The sequence below is a fragment of the Cucumis melo genome, chromosome 11, assembly GCF_025177605.1.
Source record: "Cucumis melo cultivar AY chromosome 11, USDA_Cmelo_AY_1.0, whole genome shotgun sequence".
In the NCBI taxonomy this organism is placed as follows: Eukaryota; Viridiplantae; Streptophyta; class Magnoliopsida; order Cucurbitales; family Cucurbitaceae; genus Cucumis; species Cucumis melo.
Window position 1 is genome coordinate 27,198,176 of NC_066867.1, and position 23,245 is coordinate 27,221,420.

Below are 23,245 nucleotides of genomic sequence, written 5' to 3' on the forward strand. Positions count from 1 at the left end.
AAATCTCTGTAGTCATCTGTCTATTTTCCTTTCTTTTTTCATTTTTTTGAAAGAAACATTTCTTTATTTTCTTTTTCTTATTATCATTGAAGTTGAACAATAAATGCCCATCAAATTGCATTATTTAATTTCCTTCTCATCCGTTTTTTCTATTTATTGAGATGCAACATTTCATAATTCCCCAACTTCCCATTTCAATTTATTGATTTTAGTAGATTTTATTTGAAATTTTTAATTTCCAATAGAAAGATTTTAATATTGAATAATAGCTAAACTAACATAAAAATTGACACAAACAAAATCAATAAGAATGAAAATGTTTGCAGATTTTCGTTGTCCTTATCAAAACGTTAGATGTTCGACTTCTGGGATCGACATCATGTAGAAAAGAAAAGTAAAAAAACAATATATATATATATATATATATATATATATATATACTTTTATTTAATTGACATGGTAAAGAAATTAATGAATCCATTTGATTAAACAAAGGCTAAATAAAGTTTAAACCTTTCTATTGCGTTTGATGCCAAAAGGAGTGACTTCACCAGGACACGTGTCAAATCCATGCCAAACGTGACGAGGCAATACACGTCGGAAGTAGAAATAATTGGAGCTGAGATGTGGGCCCTCCAACGAGCGGACTTGGACGAAACCAGGGCGCCAGTCGTCGGCACCGGAGAGTTTAAGGTAGAGGTAACAGATGGGTGAGGTGACGCATTTTCCGGTCACTTGAAACTGATCGACCATACAAACTTGAAAGGGTTTTCTCGAAATGTCGTCTAGAACTTGAGGTTCCAAAGGATCCACTCTTCTCACGTGCTTCGAATTCAAACGTCTTACCACAATGTCGTTGGAATTCGTGTCCCCGAATCTCAGACTGACGTGGTTCGATGTGTCCGCTCCTTTCGTGCAACTTGTTTCCACGGTCACCGCGTACATACAATTTTTCTCCTATTTAATTAACATCATTATACTAATTACACAAAACATTAAATTACAAACTATATTCAAAAATTCTATTCAAAATGATAATAAAATTTTATAATTACCTTTCATAATTTTAAAATAACAAGAGAGAGAAAAAGGGTTCTACAATTTTGAAAGGATTAATTTAGTTGATATAATTTAAGTTTATCAGTTTTACTTTTATTTAATAATATCTATAATCTAAGATGCATATAAAATTATAAATTAGTTGAATTCTACATATACCCTTTTGTTTTTGTTCATAAGTAGTTTTTGCTAAGATGAAATTTTAATTATAAAATGACATGGATTAAATTCATACTTTAATTTGTCTAAATTACAGAAACTATAAATTTACAATTGAACCAAAAGAAATAAATATCTATGACCTTAATGGTTTGTTACAAAAATACCTATTTCTTCCAAAAATATTGTAATATTATTTTTTACACGTCAAAAACATTTGAATGCTTCGTTGGGAGTAAAAATCTTCTACAATTTTGGATAAAAGAATTGAGACCTAAGAAATTTACTACCACAAGATGTTAGGCCCCAATTGTTGTACAAATTTCTAAATGATTTCTACCCCTAAATGTAGGCTTAAAATATTAAAAAGTAAAAATTAGTTTTGAAAAATAGGACTACTTTATGCGAAATAAAAGAGCGAAGTTAATTAGAAACATTTTTATAATTTAAAAAAATAGTAGATATAACAAAATTTAGATAAAATTTTCCTAATCCTAAACTATATCACTAGCCATCTTTCACCAGTAGAAATGTATCCGCAGCAACGAAAGAATTTACGTCCGAAAAATTTTAGTATATTTATCATTCAAACTAACTTTAAAATTTGTATTGATTGTAATTGCCCTAAAAAAAAAAGAGAAAAAAAAAAAGGTTGATTACCTTATCGTTACCGAGGAGACAATGGGTGGCGGAGAGTAGAGAGAAGAGAAGAAGAGCGAAAAACGGCGGCCATGTTCCGCGGGTATAAGCCATGGGAAGGGCCGGCCTGATTTTAGGAATGGGAGAGAAAATAGAAAATGGGTTTGTTGTAATAATAACAGAATTGGGTAAGAACGTTAGATAAAGAAAAGAAGTGAAAGAGAGAGAGAGAGAGAGAGAGAGAGAGAGAGAGAGAGAGAGAGAGAGAGAGAGAGAGAGAGAGAGAGAGAGAGAGAGAGAGAGGGAGGTGCCATTCTTTTCTTCAGAACGTAGGTTTCCTATTTTGCTTTTTCAATCCTAAATTTCTCTTTATTACAGCAAAGCATCTTCATTACCTTAATTTAATTTAACTTAATTTATTGTTTTTATTCTTAATACCTACATTCTTTTATTAATATTATTGTTTGATGTTATATTCAATTTATTTTAAACTTTTAAATTTGATAATTTAAGATAATACGAAGAGATATTGTATTAAATTTGTCATAAATTTTTGGGTCGATGTAAGGATCATATAATTTTGGTTGCATGTGTGTAACTTTAAATCCTATACTCAAAATTATTTAAACAAATTATTCCGATTAACGTAGGGCACAATTGATTCCATTCTTATTAATTTTATCCATAATTGATCCACCATCATAGTCCATATATGTATAAGAAATCCTATTAATATTAAAGCATTAACAATTTGCTATAAAGAAATAGTATTAACGGAGTTTCTCGTGATATTAAACCTAGTCATTTTATTATACTAGTAAACAACGTATGCGATGCACGTGAAAATTACACACAAAAAAAATTATAATTTTAACTTAACTTTATAAAATTAGAAAGGTCATTTCAATATTTTTCAAATTCATCATCTTCTCCCATGTCTCTTTGTTTTTCCTTTGATTGAATATTGAATTTAATATGTTTACCCAATTAAAATTTTATTTCTTAAATTCTTGAGCTTACAAGTTGCAAACTTAACCATCTAATCTATATATATCTAAATAAAGTAAAAGATATAAAGATTATTAGTTATGTAATAACATATAGCATTATGTAATATCAATTACAATGTGAAAAATAGAAAAGTTACATTATGGCCCTAATAACATAGAACAATAACTAATATCAGTTATGAGATCAATTTTTTTTTTTTTTAATGATGAGATGAAAAGCTAACAAAGTGTAACTTCTATCTTGTTGAATGTGAAAATGATCGCAAACATTAAATCTATGTAAATAAGAAAATTACTACTAAAACAAAACTAAAAAAAAAAGTTACAATGAAAAGGTAAAAACATCCATCAAAATCATATTTTTTTGAAATTATAAATGTGAAATCATAATTTTTTTAATGATTTTGTAGGTAAAAAATTAAAGGAAATGCTTTAATATATTTTGCTTTACACATTTTATTACCTTTATGTATATTTTATAAATTCTAACAATATTTACATTGTTTTCACAAAATCAAAATATAAGTCACTCAACTATTTTATTAATAAAATAGCTTTGGTAAAAAAACATGAGCAAGATTCCTATAGTTAAAATAAAAAGAAAAAAAAAATTCTCAATATTACATTACTTAAACATAAAGAGCAGACATATATACATGCCAAAGTTGGTGGTTCAAGTTTTTCTAACTTCTGTTATGTACTAAAAAGAAACCTACAAATGAAAGAATATACACAGGCATACTTTGATATACAAAAAAATAGGCCACAAAATAAGAAAAAAAAAATTAGAAGAGAACAGAAAAGCATGGTTTGATTTCTTCTCCACCTTTAGCATTTTGTTGTGACTTGTGAACATGAATGAAAAAAATGAGATATTTATACCCAAAGATTTGAAAAAGAAGAATTTGGAAAGGTTGCAAGAGATCCAAAAGAGTTAATAGATAATGGAATGTGAATAATTGGGAGATGGAAGATTAAGGAAGAGAGAGGAATGTGAATGAATTTAGATAAATTTAAATGATATAATTAATTGGAGAGAAAATTTTAAAATTTTGAAAAAAGTTATAATAAAGAAATGAAAAGTTAACAAATAGTAACTTCTATCTTGTTGAATGTGAAAATGACCGCAAATATTACATTTATGTGAATGTCACTAACTCAAGACTAAAAAAAGTGATAACGAAGGAATAAAAGGAAGCTAAAATGTTTCTCCACTTTCATCCATTTTATATATATACACACTTTTCTAATGTTTAATTTTGAGAAAGGGAAGAAATGATGGATAACACTCAAAAATGTGTTATTGATAAATGAGTTTAAGAAATAAGTTGTCTTCAGTGGAAGGGTTATTGAATCCATGGCCATGTTATTTTAAGAAAATAATACCTTTTTTTTTTTCTTAGTGTTTGAATGACCAAAATAATTCTAGACATTCGCATTACGTACTCTGGTGTATGTGAGAGTATCATGAATTCAAATAAATTCCATAACAAATATCATTACTCTCCTGATGAACTAATTAAGATCTATCCAAAATTAGACTTCAAATAAGTGTTGTAAAATTTACTTTTAACACTAAACAAGATATTTTGCAAACTTACCCTATCTCCTATTCTGAACAATTAAATTTCACAAAACAATAAGAGTAATAATCACACAAAACTAGTTAATTACCATTCAAATTCCAATCCAACGCTAAATATTTTCGATTAACTACTTAAAAGGTTAAGCTTCTTTGAACATATTGTGATTCTTTTTTTTTTTTTTTTTTTTTTTCCTTTACCTAAAAGCTTTATTGATTTGATTAATTTAGTTAAATTTATCCACTAATTAGAACAAAAGCAATAAATTAATCTCCTAAAAACTCATCTGTTAAAGAATAGGACAAAGGGTTCTTTTTTTGAAGTCTAAAAATGTAACATTTAATACATATATATAGTGTAAAAAAGGTATTTTGAAATACCTTAAGGATAGTGATCATATTAATTATTATTATTTGCTTTGTTATTTCCCATTTCTTCTCATACCTAAACAGATCGAACATGCGACCAGTGGAATCAGCAAATGAGTCTGCCTAACTCTGCCCTCCACATAGCCAACAAAGTCACAATCTGTTTTGGTGCTTCACCAACTACACTAAATTTAATTATATGCAAATTCCCTATTTATTCCTCCAAAACATTAAAACTGATAAGTGTTCATAATTTCAGAATTTATTCATTTGTGGCATCAATTGTAATATAATAAATAGGAGGGCAACCAAAAAACTGAAAATTTCGAACCAATTATCCTTCATATTTGGTTCAATTCCTTCCTTGAAAAATCAAGCAAAATCAAATTCAACCAATTTAGATTATTAATATTAAAAAAAATAACTTTTACTCCTTAAGTTTTAAATAATATCTATATATATATATATATATATATATATATATATATATATATATATATATATATATATATATATATATGCACACACATGCATTTGATCTCTCGTGTTCTAAATAATTAGTCAATTTAGTGTTCGAGTTATCGAGAATTAATTTAAAAGTTAAATTTAGACAATTAAAAAGAAAAGATGAAATATGAATTGAAAAAGGAATTAATTTTTAATAATGCTCTTTATCTCTTTTTTTTCTCTCTCATGTTCTTCTTCTTCTCTCTCTCGTTCCTTTTTCTTTGATCTCCTGCTCTTATCCTCACTCCTCTTTCCTTATTGTTAAACTTCTGGAGAAAAATTATAAAATCTTTCTGTACATGAAGAAGTCGAATTCAAAAACAACCGTTATTATTCAAAAATTAAGTATTATATCAAAGTATTCAACCTGAATATATGTGTTAGAACAAGAAATTTTTACCAATTAAACCATGCCACGTCATCACATCATAATTGAGATGATTATAATTTGATTGGATTTAGATAGTCAAGTTTTCTCATATCCAACCTAGTTCAAGCCCCCGAAGAAAAATCGGACCCAAGAAATAATGGACCCGAGCTTGTGCAAATAAGTGGGCCCGAGTCCGAACCCACCAAGCAAATGAATCCAAGTCCAAACCCACCGAACAAATAGGTCAAAGCCCAAGCCTGTCAAAAAAATAGGATCAAGCCCAACAAGCAGATGGACCCAAGCCCAAACCCAACAAACAAATGGGCCCAAGTCGACCTAAAGCCACAGAGATTCTCAATAAATAGAGACCTTCCCATTCATTTTGAGGATCTTTTGGGTGGAAGGAAGAATCGAAGCTTTGAAGAATTGAAGACAAAAACTTCTGAAGGCTCTCAAGACGTGCAAGTTATTATCAACCTCGAGATCATCCTTCTGAAAGATCGAAAACTTGGAAGATCAAACTTTCCTTGAATTTCAGAAGATTTGCTCGAATTGACTTGTAATTACAACTTCCTAAAGACCGAATATCAAAAAGTTCTAAATTTAAATTGTATGAGAGAGAAAGAATCAAAAGAGTAAATATTAAAGATTGTATCCACGATACATAAATCAATACAAAGTTCAATTCCACGAATTAAATTTCTTCTAAAATCTCATGTGAACAATATCCAATCAATTACGTAATATTTAATAAGGCATTTTGAGACATGCATGCGTTATTACTGTCGTAGTTGTTATAGTTAAGTTATAATAGTTTGTACTTAGGGTGTAAACTAATTTAGTTTATGTTATAAAATTAGCATATATATTTTTGGTGTGAAAACTATTTTAGTTTGACATTTGGGAATAAAGAAATGATGAATGTAAATTAAAAACTATAGCAAATTGAGGTTTTGAAATAATGTTTCCCTATCGCTAATAATTAAGGATTTTTAAATGTTACTTAATTACCATAGCATCGTGTGATTATTGTAAACACCCTAGCTAATAATTAAGGATTTTTAAGTTGTATATAGCTACTCTAAGTATACCGCTAAGATTACTCGATGTGTAGTCTAAATCAAATTACACTGATCTACATATATTAAATATATATATAAAATTTTGGACACATTCTCCGTTTCATATTTTTAAAACAATTAGACACACACATATATATATGGCATCATGCAAAAATGAAACTAACAAATTTTGTTCTTTCAAAAAATAAATATTTGTAACTGATAAATTAATTTTCGATGGATAATTATGAAAATATTACAACTCACTTTTAATGGTATGCTATTATAATGTTGAAACCGAAAACTATCAAAATTCTACCCGAAGTAATATAAATACACAACACTAGAATCAAATTGTTGCAGATTTATGTAAGGGAAACCCAAGAAAGTGGGATGAGAGAAATTGAAAATTAAAATCTAAGGGAGATCAAGAAGGAGGTGGTCAGTGCAGCTAAAATACTTATAGTTACGTCTATTTTTTCCACTAATCTAAAATTCATTCTTTTTTTTTTTTCATGATTATTATTTGGAAATTGAGCTTACATTTTTCTCTTCTTTATGATGTGAACAACTTCGAACAACCTCAACTAGGCAAGGAGTTATCTACGATGTTGTTCGTGTTACTATTGTTATTAAATTTCTTTTTATAAATGCATGTTGTGTTATGTGTTACTATTGTTATTATTATTATTAAAAATATAGATGAGTCAAAATCTTCATTTTTTTATTCATTTTTATATTAATTTCTTAATTATATAGTATAGTATATCTTGCAGATTATTTTAATTTTCAAACAATGTTGCTTAGTAATCTTCGAATTGGCTAAAATGAGAGGTATAAATCTATCGATCGTTCCAGAAATATAAAACCATGACAAAGGATAATAAAGTAAAAAAAACTGATAAATATAATTAATAATAAAAAAAATTATGGAAAATAATTATGATTAAGAGTTTTTCTTTTTTCATTTTGAATTATTATGATTATGTTTTAATAATTTTCCAATATCAAGAAAATAATAAACTAACAAAATTAGTTATAATTTTACTCAAAACTTTTCATACAATTAAATACGATAGATTTCAATCTAATCTATAAATTATTTAATTACCATGATTTCAAATAAAAAAAAATAAATCATTTTCATATTAAACAATTACTAAAGTTAAACTTGACTTCGAGCTTATACGAACAAAAACAGAAAACATTGTGTGCCCACTCACTTCAATGACCATGGAAAACACATTTATCATATAGTTAGAAATTATTTTAGATACTACCATATTATTAATTCTAATTCTATTTTTTAGTTGTCATTTTAATTTTTTATATTCCAAAAATTTAAATGTCAATATGATTTTCTTTTATTTTCTATGACAAAGTCTATCAAATTTTCTATAATTTATTGAAGTTTATTGCTATCATATAATACCATTTTCTTTCATTTATTTTTTCGTTTTATTTTTATTAGATTGCTATAACTCAATAATTTTCTTTGTATGTTGTCAATTTTTTCACCAAAATAAAATATAACTCCATAATTTAATTTTCTTTCTTTTGGTTGACCAAAATTGTATTGATCACTCATAGAGAAAATGTAACGACCCAACTTTCCGGACTAAGCTGAGGTCACTACTCAATACCAAAACCCGACCACACAACATAAAATTCATAACGGACCGGTTACGATTTCTTAAAACGTTAGAAATATTACAAAAAAACAGTATCGGGCCCTATTTTAAATCACAGTCACAAAAGTTTCAAATAAAAAACTCAGGTCATCAACTCAAAATCACAAAACCAAATATTCTAACAAAATACATCAGCGGAAGCAATAAGAAAACCAGACGCGTCCATATGGCCTTCACGCGTCCTTCCTGCCTCTCGTCGGTCTGCCCCTCGTTGTGCCCTTACCTGAAAAGTTTAAGAAGAGAAAAGGGTGAGTATAAACATACCCAGTAAGGGACCCACTACTGGGCCCGTTAGGGAACAACAGTTAACTTCCTATTCAGGGGTACCCTACATAACAGTCTAGTGGTTCCGTAGAATGCACATATCAGTCTAGTGCTCCCGAAGGATGCACACATCAGTCTAGTGCTCCCGAAGGATGCACACATCAGTCTAGTGCTCCCGAAGGATGCACACATCAGTCTAGTGCTCCCGAAGGATGCACATATCAGTCTAGTGCTCCCGAAGGATACACATATCCGTAAGGCACACTACCCCACAGATGAAGCTAACCGTTACCCCTCAGTCTATACTAAACCGTCTACAACAGTCATACCCCAACGACATTCATATTACAGTTCCGCCATAGGCTTTGCCAGTCAGATAGTATAGGTTTAAACAACTACACCCGCAGATGCTATACGCATTTCCAATTCGCACACCATTAATAACCCCTAGACCCAGTCAACTAATCAATCAAAATCGGACTCACCGTCCTTCCCCGACCAAACTCCGTGATAAATGTCCAGACCAATGACTACCACGTACCTAATCGTAAACTTCAGGGTCCATCGACATAAAATCCCAATCTACAACGTAGCCCATTAACATAACCACTCTATACCGAACATCCAGCATCGGGGTCTATCCGCAAGCAACTCCTTACACTCGATAGCACACAAGCTATAACTAGCGGTCGCGTTACCTTTACATCAGACAAGAGTATAGCAACAATACTTAAAAGTCAAACACACATACTTTTATTAGGTACAGTTACTAACGTGTAATCCCCTGTGGATTACTACGTTTCCAGCCTCGATCCGAGGTCCAGTAGTAGGAAAACCCTTACCTGAAATTCGGTTATGCCCCTCGATCGAGTCCACGCTCAACGGATCCACCTAAACGAAAACACGAAGGTTTTAATCGATGACACTAGTAGAAGTCATTTTAAATGGTCCTAAGCGACATCCGTTGACTTACCCGAGGAAAGGAAAGCTATCTCCAAACAAGCCTGCCGCGGAACCCGAGAACTTAAACGTCAACTCCTTAATACCTTCAAGGGAGAAAAGGTGGGACCAAATCTTATTCCAATATTCAAATTCGAATCGGACGTAGCAACATTAGGAAGTTCATCAAAATAATCCTTACCGAAGACTCACCGTGACCCGAAGTGGAGGGAGGAAAATATGGCTTAGGTGGCTCGGCTCGGCTTGGCTCACCTTCGGCTCATGGCTCGGCTCACGGCTCGGCTCGGCTCAACTCGGCTTGCGGCTCGGCTTGCAGCTTGGCTCAAGTCAGCTTACAGCTTGGCTCGGCTCGGCTTGTGGTTCGCGGCTCGGCTCGGTCTTCGGCTTGACTCGGCTCGCGGCTCGGCTCAAGTCAACTTACGGCTCGACTCGGCTTGTGGCTCGCGGCTCGGCTCGGATCTGCTTGTGGCTCGCGGCTCGGCTGGAAGCGGGTCTCGGGTCGGGTCAGCTTGGAACCGGGGCGACCACGAACATCGGTCTTCGGCGTTCGACGACGGAATGCTTCGCGGCTTGGAGGAGTTCGATGACCGGCTCCGTTCCAATGCGGCGGAGAGTGACAGGGCGTCGGCGGACACGGTGGAATGAAGGATGCACGGCGGCGTCCGGGTGCGTGAGGTCGAGAGGGCGTTCGGAAATGGATGGTCGCGGCAGACGAAGGCTGGAGCGGTGAGATTCCGACGACGGAGACGAAGAAGGCGAAGCTGGCGCTGTCGGAAAAGAAGAAGAAGATCGACGAGAAAGGTGGCGTCGCTGTCGGATGGAGAAGAGAATGAAGAAGAAGGAGAAGACCGTCGGGGAAAGGAAGAAGAAAAACTGGGGGGGCGGCGCGCGCGTCTAGGGTTTTTTAAAAAAAAATTTATAAATTATATATATATATATATGTATATATATATATATATATATATATATATATATATATATATTCTAAATAATAATAATAATAATAATTATAATAAAATTTTTATATTAAATAATTATAATAATATTAAATAATAATACTAATACTAATACTAAATAATAATAAGGGTATTGATGAAATTATAGTAATAATAATACCTAATATTATATTATTATTATATCATTTTTTTTACAAAATCTTAAATTTCTGAAAAATTCACATAAAATGCTAAAATTTTACCTCGAAATTCGGGGCGTTACATTCTTCCCTCTTTAGGGAACTTTCGTCCTCGAAAGTTTTATTCCTCGAACAGTTCGGGGTAACGAGACCTCATGTCATCTTCTCGCTCCCATGTAGCCTTTTCTACCCGGTGATTCCGCCATAAGACTTTAACCAAAGGGATTTCTTTATTCCTCAACGTTTTCACCTCTCTAGCCAGCACCTCAACGGGTTGTTCAGTATAGCTCAAGTTTTCATCAATCTCTAGTGGCTCGTAATCCACTACATGGGATGGATCTGGCACGTACTTCCTCAACATAGAAACATGAAACACATCGTGAACTGTCGAAAGTGATGGTGGCAACGCCAAGCGGTAAGCTACAGGGCCAATCCGTTCCAGAATCTCAAATGGCCCAACAAAACGGGGACTCAGCTTTCCCCTCCTTTCAAATCGTAAGACACCTCTCATAGGTGCTACCTTTAAGAACACCTTGTCCCCTACCTCAAATTCGAGATCCTTCCGCCTCACATCTGCATAACTCTTCTGCCTACTCTAAGCGGTATGCATGCGTGATCTAATCTTCTGTATCGCTTCGTTAGTAGACTGAACTAACTCAGGACCCATCAATCTCTGCTCACCCATCTCACCCCAGAAAACCGGGGATCTACAACATTTGCCGTACAAGGCCTCAAATGGTGTCATGCCAATAGTAGCCTGATAACTGTTATTATAAGCAAATTCCATCAAATGTAAGTGGGAGTCCCAGCTACCTGGAAATTCCAATGCACACGCTCGCAACATATCCTCTAAAACTTGGTTCAGACGCTCAGTCTGACCGTCAGTCTGTGGATGGAAAGCTGTACTAAAGTCTAACCTCGTGCCCATAGCCGTCTGCAAACCCTTCCAGAATTTGGAAGTGAAACGGGCATCTCTATCAGAAACAATCGACACTGGCACTCCGTGTAATCTCACTATCTCAGACATGTACAGCTGTGCCCACTTACTAGCAGTATAGGTGGATTTACCCGGAACGAAGTGCACTGATTTGGTAAGTATGTCCACCACAACCCAAATCACTGTAAAACCCCTCAGAGTTCTCGGCAGTCCTGTAATGAAATCCAAGGACACGTTTTCCCACTTCCATTCTGGTATGCTCAATGGTTGTAATAAACCCGCTGGTTTCTGCCTTGGTGCCTTAACCTGCTGACACACCAAGCATCTACTAACAAATTCTGCTACCTCCCTCTTCATGTTACGCCACCAATAAACCCGCTTCAGGTCCTGATACATCTTCGTACTACCTGGGTGCATGGAAAATGGGGAACTGTGAGCCTCAGATAATAATTCTGTCTTAACCGCACTATCTGACGGCACACAGAGGCGTCTCTCAAACAAAAGTCCACCGTCAGAGGATAATGAGAACTCAACCGCTTGCCCTGCCTCTGCTAGGCCACATTTTTCAACCAAATAAGGATCGTTACCCTGAGCATCAATGATCCTTTGCCTCAAAGTCGGCTGTACCGTCAACTGGGCTAACTGCATAGTGACTGCCCCCACTGACACTGCAATCTCAGCCCGCTCGAGATCCCGATGCAATGGGGCCTGTCAGGTAATAAGTGCTGCTGAATGTGATACCTTTCTACTAAGAGCATCAGCTACCACATTTGCCTTGCCTGGATGATACAGTATCTCACAATCGTAATCCTTCACTAACTCAAGCCATCTTCACTGTCTCATATTCAATTCTTTCTGAGTAAAGAAGTATTTCAAGCTCTTATGATCCGTGAATATCTGTATCTTTTCACCATATAAGTAATGCCTCCATATTTTCAAAGCAAAAACCACCGCTGCCAACTCTAAATCATGTGTAGGGTAGTTCTGCTCATGACTCTTCAACTGACGAGACGCATAAGCGACCACCTTACCCTGTTGCATCAAAACACAACCCAAACCCTTCTTGAAAGCATCACTATAAATCACAAAACTGCCAGAACCATCAGGTACAGTAAGAACCGGTGCGGTAACTAGCTTCTGTTTAAGGTTCTGGAAACTGTCCTCACATGCCTTGCTCCAAACAAAAGGAGCTCCCTTCCTGGTCAACTGAGTAAGAGGAGTAGCTATACGAGAAAAGTTCTCCACAAACCGTCGATAATAACCTGCTAAACCCAGAAAGCTACGAACCTCACTGACTGTGGAAGGTCGGGTCCAACCGGTGACTGCCTCTATCTTAGCTGGATCCACCGAGACTCCAGCCTTAGAAACCACGTGGCCCAGAAAGGACACCTGCTTCAGCCAAAACTCGCATTTCGAGAACTTTGCATACAACTTATTATCCCGAAGTGTTTGCAAAACTATACGTAAATGCTCCTCATGTTCGGCCTCCGTCTTGGAGTATATCAAGATATCGTCGATAAACACGATCACAAAAGTATCTAGGAACTCCCTAAACACTCTGTTCATCAAGTCCATAAACACTGCCGGAGCATTCGTCAAACCAAAAGACATCACAATAAACTCGTAGTGTCCACACCTGGAACGAAATGCTGTCTTTGGTACATCACCATCCTTAATCCTCAGCCGATGGTATCATGACCGAAGATCAATCTTAGAGAACACTGTGGCTCCCTGCAACTGGTCAAATAGATCTTCGATCCTGGGCAAGGGATATCTGTTCTTAACGGTTACCTTATTCAACTCCCTATAGTCAATGCATAGACGCATCGATCCATCCTTCTTCTTAACAAATAAAACTAGCGCACCCCAAGGGGACACGCTCGGTCGAATGAATCCCTTATCAAGCAATTCTTGTAACTGCACCTTTAATTCTTTCAGCTCTGCGAGGGCCATCCTATAAGGGGCTCTGGATATAGGAACCGTGCCCGGCTCCAACTCTATGGCAAACTCAACCTCTCTGTGCGGAGGTAACCCTGGAAGTTCTTCAGGAAAGACATCCGGATAGTCCCTCACCACCGGTTCTGATGACAGGGATACATCGACCTCTCTAGTATCCACCACGCTCGCTAAGATACCCCAAGTACCCTGACTGAGCAGTTTACTGGCCCTGATGGCTGAGATTACCTGAGGCAACGACCTTGACCCTCCTCCCTTAAATTTAAAACTGGCCATCGAGGAAGGGTTAAACGTTACCTCCTTACGGGAACAATCTATGCTAGCGTGGTTAGCGGCCAACCAATCCATACCCAGGATTACATCAAAGTCGAGCATATCCAGGACTAACAGCGTTACTTCAATCACATGGCCTGCTATCTCAATCTGGCATGCTTTCACCTTTTCCTTCGACAACATACACTCCCCGGAAGGAGTAGATACTGATAGAACATGGTGTAAGGGCTCTACCTCTAAGCGGGCATGCAACAAAAATGCGGAAGAGATAAAAGAATGTGACGATCTCGAATCAAACAAAACTAAGGCGTAATGCCCCAATACTGGAAGCGTACCTGTCACCACCGTGCCTGCCCTCTCAGCCTCAGTCTTGTTGGTAGCAAAGACCCTACCCTAATGTGGAGCACCTGCTCCCTGATTCTGCGCGTTCCACGTAAGCCTCAACGAGCATCTATCAGCTGTATGACCCTCTTGCCTACACTTAAAGCAAGTCCTGGTCCCGAATAAGCAACGGCCCAGATGGTGCTTTCCACAAGTGGTACACAACGGCTTCCCTCTGGCAGCTTCCCCTGCCTCAAAAGGTCTCTGCTAGAAGCGGCGAAACTCACCACCTGATCTGAAGTTCCGCTGTGGCACTGGAACAGGCTGTTGCTCAGCCTTCCTCTTCTGTCCCGATGTTGCACCTCTACCAGCGGTCTTAGACGAGTTAGCCCTCTTCTGTAAACTGAGATCCACTGCCAGGCGCAGTGCATCGGCATGAGTAGCGGGTCGGAAAGCTCGGACCAAACCCTGAATGTCCAGTCGGAGGCCTCTAACAAACTTATCAGCTCTGGCCGCCTCGGTCGCTATCATCTCGGGAGCGAAACGGGATAACATGTCAAACTCCGCATCATACTGCTCCACTGTCATGTCACCCTGCTCTAAGTTCAGGAACTCCTGCCGCTTGGCATCTCTCAAACTAGCAAAGAAGAATTTCGCATAGAAACTCTCCTTGAACTGTTGCCACGTGATCTGGCTCACATCACCACCTAGCATTCTCTCTGTAGTCTCCCACCATGCAGTACCTCTGTCGGTCAACATGAAAACAGCACACTGAACTTTCTGATCCTCAGGGCACTTCATGTATCGGAATATGGTCTCCAAAGACGATAACCACAGCTAAGCCCTAGTGGGGTCCTCCAAAGACCCATCGAATGTCGTGGGATTATACTTCCTGAAATCCCTCAGGTGCTAAGCCTCTGCTGACAGCTGATCCGGCACAACCTGGGGCGCAACTGGTACTGGAGCCAGAGCTGGAGCAAGAGTCGGTGCTGGAGCTGGCGGGGCCGGCTGCTGCTGCTCCCGCATCTGCATAATCAAATCTCTAAACCTCTGCTCCATGGTAGCTAGATCCGCGTGAGTAACTGGCGCAGCCGGGTCAGTGGCTTGGGCTACAGGCTGCACCTCAGGCTGAACACGTCCTGCTCCCCTTCCTCGGCCTCCTCGGCCACCCCTACGTGCACCTCTCCTTGGCGGCATTTCCCTAACAACCACCAATGATCCCTTTAGTCATGAATGGTAATTAACTTCGCAGTTTAACCTAGGTAAGGTAATGCATATAGAGTTATACATGTAATTTCGTGAGAGCGTACCTGACGAGTGGCAAGGATCGTTTTAGCCATAAGGATACAAAACACAGACTCACATTATAAGTCAGTCTACAGAACCTAAAACTTAGGCTCTGATACCAACTGTAACGACCCAACTTTCCGGACTAAGCTGAGGTCACTACTCAATACCAAAACCCGACCACACAACATAAAATTCATAACGGACCGATTACGATTTCTTAAAACGTTAGAAATATTACAAAAAAACAGTATCGGGCCCTATTTTAAATCACAGTCACAAAAGTTTCAAATAAAAAACTCAGGTTATCAACTCAAAATCACAAAACCAAATATTCTAACAAAATACATCAGCGGAAGCAATAAGAAAACCAGACGCGTCCATATGGCCTTCACGCGTCCTTCCTGCCTCTCGTCGGTCTGCCCCTCGTTGTGCCCTTACCTGAAAAGTTTAAGAAGAGAAAAGGGTGAGTATAAACATACCCAGTAAGGGACCCACTACTGGGCCCGTTAGGGAACAACAGTTAACTTCCTATTCAGGGGTACCCTACATAACAGTCTAGTGGTTCCGTAGAACGCACATATCAGTCTAGTGCTCCCGAAGGATGCACACATCAGTCTAGTGCTCCCGAAGGATGCACACATAAGTCTAGTGCTCCCGAAGGATGCACACATCAGTCTAGTGCTCCCGAAGGATGCACACATCAGTCTAGTGCTCCCGAAGGATACACATATCCGTAAGGCACACTACCCCACAGATGAAGCTAACCGTTACCCCTCAGTCTATACTAAACCGTCTACAACAGTCATACCCCAACGACATTCATATTACAGTTCCGCCATAGGCTTTGCCAGTCAGATAGTATAGGTTTAAACAACTACACCCGCAGATGCTATACGCATTTCCAATTCGCACACCATTAATAACCCCTAGACCCAGTCAACTAATCAATCAAAATCAGACTCACCGTCCTTCCCCGACCAAACTCCGTGATAAATGTCCAGACCAATGACTACCACGTACCTAATCGTAAACTTCAGGGTCCATCGACATAAAATCCCAATCTACAACGTAGCCCATTAACATAACCACTCTATACCGAACATCCAGCATCGGGGTCTATCCGCAAGCAACTCCTTACACTCGATAGCACACAAGCTACAACTAGCGGTCGCGTTACCTTTACATCAGACAAGAGTATAGCAACAATACTTAAAAGTCAAACACACATACTTTTATTCGGTACAGTTACTAACGTGTAATCCCCTGTGGATTACTACGTTTCCAGCCTCGATCCGAGGTCCAGTAGTAGGAAAACCCTTACCTGAAATTCGGTTATGCCCCTCGATCGAGTCCACGCTCAACGGATCCACCTAAACGAAAACACGAAGGTTTTAATCGATGACACTAGTAGAAGTCATTTTAAATGGTCCTAAGCGACATCCGTTGACTTACCCGAGGAAAGGAAAGCTATCTCCAAACAAGCCTGCCGCGGAACCCGAGAACTTAAACGTCAACTCCTTAATACCTTTAAGGGAGAAAAGGTGGGACCAAATCTTATTCCAATATTCAAATTCGAATCGGACGTAGCAACATTAGGAAGTTCATCAAAATAATCCTTACCGAAGACTCACCGTGACCCGAAGTGGAGGGAGGAAAATATGGCTTAGGTGGCTAGGCTCGGCTTGGCTCACCTTCGGCTCACGGCTCGGCTCGGCTCAACTCGGCTTGCGGCTCGGCTTGCAGCTCGGCTCAAGTCAGCTTACAGCTCGGCTTCTCGGCTCGGCTTGTGGCTCGCGGCTCGGCTCGGTCTTCGGCTTGACTCGGCTCGCGGCTCGGCTTGCGGCTTGGCTCGCGGCTCGGCTCAAGTCAACTTACGGCTCGGCTCGGCTTGTGGCTCGTGGCTCGGCTCGGATCTGCTTGTGGCTCGCGGCTCGGCTGGAAGCGGGTCTCGGGTCGGGTCAGCTTGGAACCGGGGCGACCACAAACATCGGTCTTCGGCGTTCGACGACGGAATGCTTCGCGGCTTGGAGGAGTCCGACGACCGGCTCCGTTCCAACGCGGCGGAGAGTGACAGGGCGTCGGCGGACACGGTGGAATGAAGGATGCACGGCGGCGTCCGGGTGCGTGAGGTCGAGAGGGCGTTCGGAAATGGATGGTCGCGGCAGACGAAGGCTGGAGCGGTGAGATTCCGACGACGGAGACGAATGAGGCGAAGCTGGCGCTGTCGGAAAAGAAGAAGAAGATTGACGAGAAAGGTGGCGTCGTTGTCGGATGGAGAAGAGAATGAAGAAGAAGGAGAAGACCGTCGGGGAAAGGAAGAAGAAAAACTGGGGGGGGGCGGCGCGCGCGTCTAGGGTTTTTTAATATATATATATATATATATATATATATATATATATATATATATATATATATATATATATATATATGTATATTCTAAATAATAATAATAATTATTATAATAAAATATTTATATTAAATAATTATAATAATATTAAATAATAATACTAATACTAATACTAAATAATAATAAGGGTATTGATGAAATTATAGTAATAATAATACCTAATATTATATTATTATTATTATATCATTTTTTTACAAAATCTTAAATTTCCGAAAAATTCTCATAAAATGCTAAAATTTTACCTCGAAATTCGGGGCGTTACAGAAAACCAAATCGATTCACTCATTTCACTTATAAATGATTCACATGATTTTGAATGATATATAATCCATGAATAATTCTTAAATTAATAATATAGTCGAACGTGAAAAGAGTTTGAGAATAAAAGTATGTGAATGAACATGATTTTGCAAACATATATACCACCCACAATTTAAAAAAAAAAATCATTGGATATTTTAGTTTTAGTGTTCATTCTTTATTTTATATGTATATTTCTTTAACAGCCATTATTTTTTATTAATCAATTAAAAAGTATTCATTTCATTGTATCAAAATCGCTAAAAAGATTCATTTAGTTTAACCTTTTCACACTTGGCATTCATATTAGTTTTTGGTATTATGTAAACATATCTCATTACAAATATATTATTGAAGAAGTACCGAGAGATATGAGTCTTTTTATCATTTAACGAGTTAATAGAGTTTTTTAAATTAAAAAAAAAATATATGAAGGAAAATTTTCAAAAGTTTAAAAATTCAAAAAATTGTACTCTGAGTGTATACTAAACACAAAAATGTATTAACATACAAATGAACAGACATAAATGTTAATTTGAATTAGTTGAAACTAGTACTTCATAATGTTTTATCCAAATGTTAAATATATAATTAAAGTTAAAAAAATATATATATACACATGCAGGGCACAGGGTAATAAACTAGTATATTAAATTGTAATCTTTATCTTTAATATATATAAAAAGGTAGAATGTTGAAAAAACATTTTTAAGACACATTTATCCATTAATTTTTTTTTTTTTAGATTCCATCTATACCCTCTTAGACCATCAAATGGAATTAATAAATATCGTTCATCACAAACTTATTACAAAATCTAAACCGTTCCCACCATAAATCTAAACTTATGGCAATTAAACTCTGAATTTATTATATATATTATATATTAGTAGTTAATACTTCAACTGTTTTTTTTAAAATAAACCATTAAAAATGTGTTTTGAGACTTTAAAAATTCTTAACAAATAATAATAAGTAATTAATACCTAAATCGTATAAATTCATCCACCAAAAATAAAAATTGAGGAAAGGTTTGCAATTGAACATGATAGTTACATATGTATATTTCTTCTTTTTAGTACATCTTTTCTTTAATGATCATGATTTGAAATTTAGAATTTGATCTCTCCATTTTTATTGACTTCCCCATCATAATTAATTCCTATTTTGTTGAATTGCAGTATAATGAAAATTAACGATGGCTTATGTTGAAACATATGATAGTTTTAGAGGTATATTTCATCTTTTAGTGCATTTTTTTCTTTCATATGATTATGATTTGGATTTTAAAATTTAGTTTTCTCCATCTTTTATTGGTTATAGATTTGAAGAGTGAAGAAATAAAGGAAGCTGAAAAACCAAACAAAGTGTGTAAGGATATTATGAATAAAGTTGTGTGGATAACATTTGGGTAAACAATGAGAATCTAATTATATGAGATGGAGAAGATAATGTTTGAGGGAATTGTGTCCTAAATTATGAGGTTGGAGAAAGGAGAAGATGGAGATGGCGAGATGGTGAGATTGCAAAAGAGAACATACAAATTTTGTTTATTATTTTTTAATCGTTTAATATGATTATTTTTTATAGTAAACAATTACCCTACCAACTTAATATCATTTTGAGTTTATTTTCTTATAATCTACCAATAGAAAATCACATGCTCTTAATAATAATGTAAAATAATTGGCTATAGGTGAAAAGGGAGGAAAGAAATTTAGAGACTTTGAGAGGAAATACAATATTTATTTAAATTTCCTTTATTCTACTTTATTTAAAAGGTATCGTTACTTTTTATATTAAAGAACTATCACATCATTTTGTATTCTTTTTCTCTCATATTTTAACAATAGAAAAAAAAATTATCTTTAAATAATAGAAGTTAATATTATTAGCAAAATTTTTAGATTTTGTGAGTGAAAGTTAGAATGTTTCTTTTCATTTAAAAATAATAATATTCAATATATTTTTTATATTTATTGTCTTATTTAATCAATGAAAATTGACCAATATTCTTATACTACTTTAAAATATATTTTCATAGTATAAATTTGTGTAATATTAAAAAAAAAAAAAAAAAGCTTAGACTTTACTTCCTATCATAGAAAAATTAAATTAAACAATTTATTTTTATTCAATAAATCATAACGAGATAGAATTCCAAGAGTTTGACTACGAAAAGTTTTATTTATGAATTGAAATATATTTATCTATGATGAACATATAAGTGATTCAAAATGCATCAATTAATATTTTAAAATTTAATTTTGCGACATTAATATTTCACTTTGATGGAATTATACTATTTGTGTGGATTTAAAGATTCAAATTTTGACTCGATAATATAGGTCGAAATTAGTAGAGTTACATACATGTTTGGTTGTACAATGATAAATGTGAGCTATTGTCAAGTAAGAAATAAATAATATTATATTTTTAAAAATGATAAATATAATTTTTTATGTAAAGAATAAATATATTATTAATTTGTATGTATCTATCATAACAAGAATTTTGCATGTAAAAAAATCGTAAATACACTTTAAAGAAGAAGTTTGCATGTATATATCATAATACAATCATTGTTTTGTCTTTTTTCATTGTTCTTACGAAGTTGTCAGATTTATATGCTTAATTTATTGTTCAATATATGCTAACAATAGTTGGAATTTAAATGTTACATGTTTTATTCTAATGACCAAGATAATAAATCTAAGTTTGTTATCCATAAAAATAACACAACATTGAATTGTAACTTACATATTGTAATTATGTAAATTAAAGGAAAATTGTCAAAAATAATAAATTTAATAAAATATTTACAAAATATAGTAAAATTTCAGATTCTATCAATAATAGACATAGACACTAATATGTTTCTATCAGTCATATTGATAGAGAGTAATAAAAGTCTATCAATATGGATAGACTCCAAAATTTTGCTATATATTATAAATATTTTAATTTACTTTACTATATTTTACTTAAGGTTTAAGAGATATAGAAGGTCGAAGGACAGAGGTAAAGGTTTGAGATGGCTAACTAAGGTTGGTTGGGACTAACATCCAAATGAACAATCAAATATGGTATTAGCATAGGAGAATGAGTAGATTGGTTGGACCCGTGACGGGACATAAATGTAGCTTATAGATCTTATGAAAAGCCTAAAGAGAGCTTAGGTGACTCACACGAGAGCTTAAAGGTAGCTCAAAAGACCCATGATGGAAGCTCAGAGGTAGTTCACTTGTACTAAAGAGGTCATACATATACCATGGAAAGATCCATGTACTATAGATGTCGATGAGCGGGGCTCTGTCCTCGTCCCATCGCTATTTTTGTCTTCATTCTATAAAATTCTATGCAAGGATTGGATTCCTCGCAGAAATTTTTTCTCATTTATACTTTTTAGATTTATTCGTTTTTTAAACTTGTAATATAATGTTATTCTCAATATTATATACTTTTGTGTATTAGTTCTTTTCAATACAATTAAATCACTATAAACTTTCCTAATAAATTAAAACAATAATATTTTATATATAAATACATAATTAAAATATTTAATTCCATGATTTTAAAAATATAAAGTTATATGTTATTAAGTTATAAGTTTAATTTTTCGACCTAAATATAAAATCTTAAACTTATTTAAATTTCAAGATTTAATTGGACGAAATTAAAAATGGATGGTGAACAATAGAGAGTCTAACAAAATACCATTTTCAAAAAACAAACCTTAATATTTATTTGTTTCCTTTAACATGTAAATTCATTTAAAAAAAAAAAGAAAGAAAAAAAGTGACAAATTAATGTTACGGATGGAAGAAAGGAAAAGTAATTAAAATTAATAATTAATCATTAACTCCTTGGCTGGAATTCTCATCACTCATGCACGCACGACGCACCTGAACTGACCCACCAAGCACGCTGACTACTCTAATCTCATACGCCGAATCCCTGCAACAACAGCCGTGAGCCGCGCCCTTACCCACGAGCCGTTAGCTGTGAGCCGAGCCCCTTTAAAACGAGCCGACCTACATCCATCCGAGCCGTCAGCCGAGCCCCGCCACACGAACCGTGAGCCATGAGCCGAGCTGTCAGCCGAGCCTCTGCATACGAGCCGTAAGCCATGAGCCGAGCCCTTCTACCCGAGCCGTGAGCCGCGCCTTTGGAGCCGAGCTGGGAGCCTAGTCTTCCACACGAGCCGAGCCCATATAGTCCGAGCTAAGCCGCGTCCGTTTCCGATCGAGCCAAGAGCCGAGCCACTTCCTTCTGAGCCGTGAGTCATAAGCCGAGCCCTACTACCCGAGCCGTGAGCCATAAGCCGAGCCCTTCTGTCCGAGCCGTGAGCCAAGCCCCTACCAACCGAGCCGTCAGTCGAGCCCTTCTGTCCCGAGCTGTAAGCCGCGCCGCTTGTCCGAGCTGTGAGCCGAGCCCCTACAATCCGAGCTAAGTCGTGCCCTTTCCGACCGAGCCGCGAGCCGAGCCACTTCCATCCGAGTCGTCAGCCGAGCCTCTGCCGCATGAGTAGTGAGCCATGAGCCGAGCCCTTCTATCCGAGCTGTGAGCCAAGCCCCTTCCTCCAGTCGAGCTTCTTCCGCACGAGCCGTTAGCCGAGCCCTTTCGTCTGAGCTTAGCCACACCTCTTTTGTCTCCAGCCTTGAGCTGAGCCCCTTCAACATGAGCCGTGAGCCGCACCATCCGCCGCATCTTCTTTCTTATCCTAACGGTCTCTAATTTAACCCAACACTCTATTTAGACCATAAAACTTCCAAAAAAAAAAAGTATTGTAAATTTTACTTTTAACAAAATATTGGAAACGTTTCCATATTTCCAATTTCGAAAAATTTACCCACTACCTTAAGTTTCAAGCAAATAATAAAAATAATATCTGGTCATATTTTTTAGTCACTAAATTTTAATATTATCTCTGTTTAATTGTGAATTCTTTTTCT

General features: G+C 36.2%; 1 protein-coding gene across 1 annotated transcript; it reads right to left on the reverse strand.

The window, feature by feature from the left end:
- Window positions 1-286: 286 nt before the first annotated feature.
- On the reverse strand, window positions 287-2,097 carry LOC103501893 (embryo-specific protein ATS3A-like). Its single transcript, XM_008465636.3, has 2 exons — window positions 1,879-2,097; window positions 287-957 (listed from the first exon to the last, which is right to left on the reverse strand). Exons 1-2 carry the CDS (start codon window positions 1,969-1,971, stop codon window positions 508-510), a joined length of 543 nt encoding a protein of 180 aa, XP_008463858.1. The 5' UTR covers window positions 1,972-2,097; the 3' UTR covers window positions 287-507.
- Window positions 2,098-23,245: the final 21,148 nt, after the last annotated feature.